The sequence below is a fragment of the Geospiza fortis genome, unplaced genomic scaffold (genome assembly GCF_000277835.1).
Source record: "Geospiza fortis unplaced genomic scaffold, GeoFor_1.0 scaffold23, whole genome shotgun sequence".
Lineage (NCBI taxonomy): Eukaryota > Metazoa > Chordata > Aves > Passeriformes > Thraupidae > Geospiza > Geospiza fortis.
The window spans coordinates 14,817,112-14,823,292 of NW_005054303.1; the positions used below are offsets into that span (position 1 = coordinate 14,817,112).

The window sequence follows — 6,181 nt, forward strand, 5'->3', positions numbered from 1 at the left end:
CTAACCCCCGATCTCCCTTCGTTTTAGGCATCGGGAGAGTTGCTGCTACATCTTTAGGAAACTTAACAAATCATAGTTCTGAAGATTTACCTCTTCCTCCTGGCTGGTCAGTGGACTGGACTATCAGAGGAAGGAAATATTACATCGACCACAACACCAACACCACGCACTGGAGCCACCCGCTGGAGCGCGAGGGGCTCCCGCCGGGCTGGGAGCGCGTGGAGTCCGCCGAGTTCGGCGTTTACTACGTGGATCACATCAACAAAAGGGCTCAGTACAAACACCCCTGTGCTCCCAGGTGAGCCTCCCACCTTCCCTGCCCCCCTGGGGTTGTTTTAGTCCAGGTAGGAGATGGGTTTGTATCATAAAACAGAAAAAAAAAATCTTTATTTTCGGCTGGGCGGTTCTCGATAAGGTTTTTAGAAGTTTGGGGTTTGTTTTGTGTTTCTGGGGTTTAGAAGCAGGATGTTGCTGCTCAGGCAAACAGAGCAGCTCTGCAGCTGCCAGGAAAACAGCAAAGCTGCTGAGAAGAGAATTGAGCTGTAAACTGAAAGTCTGATGTGCCTGGAGGTGCTCTGGACATCTGAAACGTGAATTAAGTCTTGGCTGGGATGAAAATGGGTATTTCAGCCACTCAACATTTCAAAGTAAAATAAAACTACATAATCTTATAAAATACATAATTTTATAAAATAAAATAAAACTACACACCAAATCCAATCTTAATTGTTAATACACACCAAATTAACAGTTAATTGCTAATATACAGCAAAATAACAGTAAATGCACACCAAATCCAATGTTAATTGTTAATATACACCAAATTAACAGTTAATTGTAAATACACACCAAATCCAATGTGAATTGTTAATACACACCAAATCTAACAGTTAATTGTTAATACACATCAAATTAACAGTTAATTGTTAATATGCACCAAATCCAATGTTAATTGTTAAATTGTTAATTTCTGCTGCTCAGTCTGTTCTGCTAATAGCCAGGAAGAGAAAGTTCTTCATCTTACGGCACAAAAGATAAATATATGGGGATATCTTTATATGGAGTAACTCTGATGAGCTGCTCCCTGAATCCATCTGTTCTGACATGTTAAATTGTGGATTATATGAATCAGTACTTTAAAAATGTTTTAAAAACAGCTCCAGTGCTTTGAGTGGGGCTAAGGTGAATTTCAGCAAAATAGCAGCAGCAGCTATTGCTGAGTGCAGGCCTCAGTGAGGTTGCAGCAGCAGCAGCCTTGGCAGTGCTGAGTCTGTGTATAATGTTCAGGAGTGGTGAGTTTGTGTATAATGTTCAGAAATGATGAATCTGTGTATAATGTTCAGGAGTGGTGAGTGTGTGTAAAATGTTCAGGAATGGTGAGTGTGTGTAAAATGTTCAGGAATGGTGAGTGTGTGTAAAATGCTCAGAAATGGTGAATCTGTGTATAATGTTCAGAAATTAATGAATCTGTGTAAAATGCTCAGAAATGGTGAATCTGTGTATAATGTTCAGAAATAGTGAGTGTGTGTATAATGCTCAGGAATGGTGAATCTGTGTATAATGTTCAGGAATGATTGAGTGTGTGTATAATGCTCAGGAGTGGTGCCTGCAGGGTGTGCAGAGTGCTGGAGCTGACCCTGTGCTGTCTGTCCCTCTGTCCCCGCAGCGTGCCCCGCTACGATCAGCCGCCCCCCGTGTCCTACCAGCCGCAGCCCCCGGAGAGGAGCCAGGCCCTGCTGGTCCCTGCCAACCCCTACCACAGTGCTGAGATCCCTGACTGGCTGCAGGTCTATGCCAGGGCTCCTGTCAAGTGAGATTCTGCCTTTTTTTTTATTTCTTTTCACTCTGAAAATGAAAAAAAAAATGGAATTTCTGTGGCTGACAGCAGAGCTTGTGCTGTATTTGGTTTTAGGGCTGAGGTTGACAGCGTGAGGGAGTTGTACCAAATGTTTATCACATTAATTTGCTTTCTTTCAGGCATTACTTGGAGTGATCACTTTGTGCAGCTCCCACAGCTGGCAGAAAGCTCTGTCACAGGGTGAAGGATGTGTTTTGCTTTCAGAGTATTTACAAGAGTGGTACCACGTGCTCAGAAAATATGTGAAACATTTCTAGGGTGGAACTTCCTCATGGCTCTTTTCGTTCTTTTTAAACAGCACAGCTTTTCCTTCACCTTTAAGAGTTTTTAATCATAGAATCATGAAATTGTTTGGGTTGGAAGGAACTTAAAAATCATCCAGTCCCCCCTGCCATGGCAGGGACACCTTCCACTATCCCAGGGAGCTCCAAGCCCTGTCCAGCCTGGCCTTGGGCACTGCCAGGGATCCAGGGGCAGCCACAGCTGCTCTGGGAATCTCTGCCAAGGCCTCACCTCCCTCACAGAGAACAATTTCTTCCTAATATCCAACTAAATTTACCTTTTTCCAGCTTAAAGCTGTTCCCCTTGTCCTTCCCTCCATCCCTTGTCCAAAGTCCCTTTCCAGCTCCTTTGGAGCCCCTTTAGGCCAAATGCTGGCTGACATCTATATTTCTATTTCTATATTTCTATATTTCTGTTCAAGAAATTGAATTAAAAACTAAAGGCTAATAAAAAATCATTTTGTCAAAAAAAAACTGCTGCAGGAACAGGGAGTCTCCTCCAAAAAAAGGTTTGAGTCAGCATAAAGAAATGAGATTTTCTAATGGGTGCAGCTCTACAGAGCAGTAACACTGAATAGAAAGCAATAAAAACCCCAAATGTGATGTAATAATAATTAAATCATGTGCTATTCATAAGGAGAATATGGAGAAATTCAGTTTTCCAGCAGTGAGGACAGCCTGTAACTGCAAATTCAAGCTGTGGTGTTCAGTGACTTCCACTAAAAAAATTGCTTTTTTTTATTACCTGCTCCTAGTGACTTCAATCTGAATGAGTTTTATTACTTCTTGTGACTGCTGCCTTTGCCAGCAGCCCATAAAATTTAAATTGCCCTAAAATCCCCCAGCACACTGGGGCTCCACACTCAGTTCCTGTAGCCTGTAGGATTTGTATCCTAGAAATCCTTCCAGGTTCTGGCTGCAGATCCATTCCTTTATTGAGGTCTTTGGCACATCCAGACAATGTAAATTTAAATAGCTCAGCCTGCGTTGTGTGGATTATTTTGGGTATTTTCTTGAAACTTGAGAAACAAACATTAGACAAATTAAACAATTCATCAGGGATTTCTTTATAGCAAGTAGGCTGAGACAAATTTTTAAATTTTTAATTATCAGCACAGTTTTGCACTGAAATAATTGGTTTTATTTTGTCATGATTTGTTACTTAGCCCTGGCTCTGTAAATTGATTTAGCTGGGTTTTTTTGTTGTTGTTTTTGTTGAGAGGAGTAGATAATTATGGAAAAAATAAAAATACTAGATTTTAACAAATTCCTCTAGAAGATAAGAATTAGGGTTAGAAAAAGCCTGACAGAGAGTCCAGTAGGTGTTAACCAAAATTATCTTTGTTTATAGGAAAAAATTCCTTCCTGTGAGGGCAGGGAGGCTCCTGATGAGTGGGAAGGGAAAAGGAGGGAAAGGTGTTGGCCTTGTGAGCTCAGCAATCCAGAGTGCCCCCAGATTAACAGTTAATTGTTAATAATTGTTAAATTGTTAATCCACATTGTTAATTTCTGCTGCTCAGTCTGTTCTGCTGATACCCAGGAAGAGAAAGTTCTTCAGCTTGTGGCACAAGTGCCTGAAAACTTCAACCCTCTTTGTCAGCACACAGCTCAAACTCCAAACAGCTGCAGTTGGTTGTTTCTCTTTTTTTGGGGAAAAAAAATGTTTTAGCAGTGCAGCCCTGTTAACTTTTAACACAGAGGCTGGGATAAGATTTAATTAAATTCTTAAAATTCCTCAGAGCACCTTTGGAAGTCACCTGCACATCCTGGTGCTTCTGTGGTGCCTCTGGAATGTGACTTTCAGTGGGGAATGCAGTTTATTTCCACAAATCCACTGATATTCCAGCCTCAGCCTCCAGCCAGGTGAATCCATCTTCTCCTGTGCCTCAGCTGCAGCAAATAACTCCATTATTCCAAAAAACTCCATTATTCCAAAAAAGAGTTCCTCCTGTTCTGGGATAGGCAGAGCAGGCAGCTCCCCATTTCCAAGCTCAGGAAATCACATTTTGGGTGGGCTGTGTGAGGGAAAAGCAGGAAAGGAGGGTAGGGCAGTGAGGCTGGAACCACAGCAGGGTTTGCATTAAATACCCACTGTAGATTATTGCTGCTAATTAACCAGGAGGGTTAATTGGAGAGGTTAAGCAGCCAAGAACACTCATTACAGCTGCACTGGGGACAGTGCCCCATCTGTGGGAGGGACCTGAGCTGCTGAAATTCATTAATCCATTTTTCTGTGTTAGTGTGATTTGAACAGAAGTTTTACATTAAATATTCCAGGTGTGTTGTGAATGGAATTGCTGTTCAGTGCTTCCAAAATGCATTTCCATGGAATCCCAGAGTGCTTTGGTGTAGAAGGGATTTAAAACCATTCCCATCCCATCCCTGCCATGGCAGGGACATCTCAGGGTGTTCCAAGCCCTGTCCAGCCTGGCCCTGGGCACTGCCAGGGATCCAGGGGCAGCCACAGCTGCTCTGGCAATTCCAGCCCAGCCAGGAATTCCTTCCCAATGTCCCTTCTAACCCAGATGAAGCCATTCCCTGGCTCCTGTCCCTCCATCCCTGTCCCCAGTCCCTCTCCAGCTCTCCTGGAGCCCCTTCAGGCCCTGCCAGGGGCTCTGAGCTCTCCCTGGAGCTTCTCCTCTCCAGGTGAGCACCCCCAGCTCTCCCAGCTGGGTTTTCCTTTGCTGGTTTGTTCTGGTCACTCCAGGGCATCTCCTGAATTCCTTTGAATTCCAGGTCTCACAAGCTCTCAGAGTTCTATAACACACCCAAGCCAGCTCAGCTACCCCTGGAGGCATAAAAATCAGCAGGATGGCTTCTCTTGCAGTGTTGGAAACAAAAAGGTTTAATAGAAGGCAAAATAACAAACAGACAAAAACCCAGCTAGGTGTAGGAGATCCTTGCCCCAGGTAAAACACCTCACAGAAGTGATTTGGGTTTTTTGTTCTCTTCTTTTTCTAGTAAATTACCCAGGCTGAACTTTCTGGCTTCTGTTCAATTAGCCATCCTTAAGTTTGAGGTGAAGTCCCCAAGGTTCTATGAGATGTCTTTTCACCTAATTGAGGAGAGAAACTTCTGGGCTTCTTTCCTTTTTGAAGGACAGAGGAGAGTTTTGTCACTGCTATAGTGATGTTTCTCCAGCCCATCCCCAAACACAGCCCCACCTTTTGGGATCAGTCCCATAAAAGGATCTCATTCCAGTCATCCTGGAGGAATCCTGTTGAGACATAAACTTAAAGGAGTTTAGAGATTTCAGAGGAGCTAAGATTTTAGTTAGAGATAAGCTTTATTTGAGTTAATTAAAATAAAATAAAAGGCCTTGATGAAGTTAAGAGTTAGTAATTAACTAATAATTGATTGCTTGTCAACAGAATGTTTGGTTAGCTGGGTTTATAATGAAGAATGTAGGAACTGATAAATAGCTTTTAGGAACATAAGACAATTGTGGCCTCCTCTGTTCTGAAACCAATTGAAGAGGGGGAATGGGAGTTCTACCATTCATTTGTCAGATTTGCATTGAAAAGGTAGCAAGGTCAGAACGAGGAAGACTTCATTTACTTCTTCATTTTGGGACCCCTCCCCATGAAAGGGACCACCCACCCATTTCGAGGAACAAACTGCACATGATTAATGGCTTTTGAACTAATTACCATGCTTAATGGCTTTTGAACTAATTAGCATAGGAAGTGGGGAATGGGGTGTACCAAAGTGATGAATATGGATTTGTATTTTGGGTATTCAATACTCTTATATACTTATAGATAAAAGGACTCTGGAATCACCTGTAAATTTGGGTGTGTACTTGGGAGCTATCCCACAATAAACACACACACTTTCTAACTTTAAACTGTCAGAGAGTTTTTGGGTATTGGTACTAGATCAATATCCATCTTGGGAATGGATGTACCAAAGTTATGAATATGCATTTGTATTTTGGGTACTCAATACTTGTACAGATAAAAGAACTCTGGAATCACCTGTAAATTGGGGTGTGTATTTGGGACCTGTCCCACAATAAACACACACTTTCTAACTCTAAACT

At 42.4% G+C, this 6,181-nt stretch overlaps 1 protein-coding gene across 1 annotated transcript in view; it reads left to right on the forward strand.

Annotated features, from left to right (window-relative positions):
- Positions 1-6,181, forward strand: part of SAV1 (salvador family WW domain containing protein 1) — a 16,561-nt gene that overhangs the window by 8,308 nt on the left and 2,072 nt on the right. Inside the window, exons 2-3 of the mRNA XM_031066239.1 lie at positions 28-298; positions 1,667-1,810. Of these exons, the coding sequence (XP_030922099.1) occupies positions 28-298; positions 1,667-1,810 (415 nt within the window). The remainder of the gene's footprint in view (positions 1-27; positions 299-1,666; positions 1,811-6,181) is intronic.